Below are 1,097 nucleotides of genomic sequence, written 5' to 3'. Positions count from 1 at the left end.
GCAGAACGGGCAGCTTCACGGCGCAGTTGTCTGAAGGTATCGGATTGGTTGCATCGAGCTTGTTTCGCTTTTTCAGCAATTTCGATTCTTCGGCCTGAGATCCAATCTTTGTCTTTTCGCTTAGTAGTGCCGAGTGTTGTGGACATCACGGATTGAAGATTGTGTTTGACCGTTTGCCAGACTTCATCTGAGTAAGCAGATTGAGGGACTTCGAGCCCGTTAAACCGATTTGTTAATTCAATACGGAATAAATGTTCGGTCTGGTTACTTTTTAGCTTCGAGATATCGTATCTTAAAGGCTTAGAACAAGACTTGACGGCCTTGAGATGAAGACGTAGTTTTGCCCGTCCTAATATATGATCGGAACCATGTTCGCTGCCGGTTTCTACGCCTCTGAACATTTGACAATCAAGGACGCTCGACGATCAGCAGCTTCTAACGAGAAAATGGTCAATCTGATTTGCTGCGACACCGTCATTGGAGTACCATGTAAGAAGATGTCGCCGTGGATGTTGAAAGCGCATGCTGGAAACAGTAAGATGATTTGCAACAGCGAAATTGACAAGTCTTTCACCATCGGCGCATTGATTGCCAATCGGAAACCGTCCCAGTATGTGGTCGTTAGTGGTGTTACTTGGTCCTGTGCGGGCATTCCAATCGCCTGCAACGATTAGAATGTCACTTGCGGGTATGCGACCAACAACTGCCTGTAAAACATCATAGAAGGAGTCCTTATCTTCATCAGAAGCGGTGAGAGTGGGAGCGTAGACAACAACGGCACTGATGTTGTTAGCTGAACATCTGAGGCGGATACGGGCTAGATGGGGGGGAGATAGGTTCCCAGGCAAGGAGTGACGCATTGGTGCGATCGCTGAGAGCGAAGGCAACTCCATGAAGGCCAGAGTTATCAGTTGGTCCACTGTGGTAGAGATGGTATGATGCGTCGTGTTGGGGTACTTTGATTCTGCGATAACCAGAATCAGGAAGTCTAACTTCAGAGAGGCATGCAATATCGATATTATATTTGGAGAGAGAGTGCATCGTTAGTGCCTTTGTTTCTTCATGCATCAGGGATCTGACGTTCCAAAAGCCAAAGA

General features: G+C 47.0%; 1 protein-coding gene across 1 annotated transcript; it reads right to left on the bottom strand.

Moving 5' to 3' along the window:
• Positions 1-425: 425 nt before the first annotated feature.
• Positions 426-893, bottom strand: LOC115226181 (craniofacial development protein 2-like). Its single transcript, XM_029797186.1, has one exon. The coding sequence runs from the start codon at positions 891-893 to the stop codon at positions 426-428; it is 468 nt and encodes a 155-aa protein (XP_029653046.1).
• Positions 894-1,097: the final 204 nt, after the last annotated feature.

This window comes from Octopus sinensis, linkage group LG2 (genome assembly GCF_006345805.1).
Source record: "Octopus sinensis linkage group LG2, ASM634580v1, whole genome shotgun sequence".
NCBI lineage: Eukaryota > Metazoa > Mollusca > Cephalopoda > Octopoda > Octopodidae > Octopus > Octopus sinensis.
This window is presented reverse-complemented; position numbering and strand designations above follow the sequence as displayed.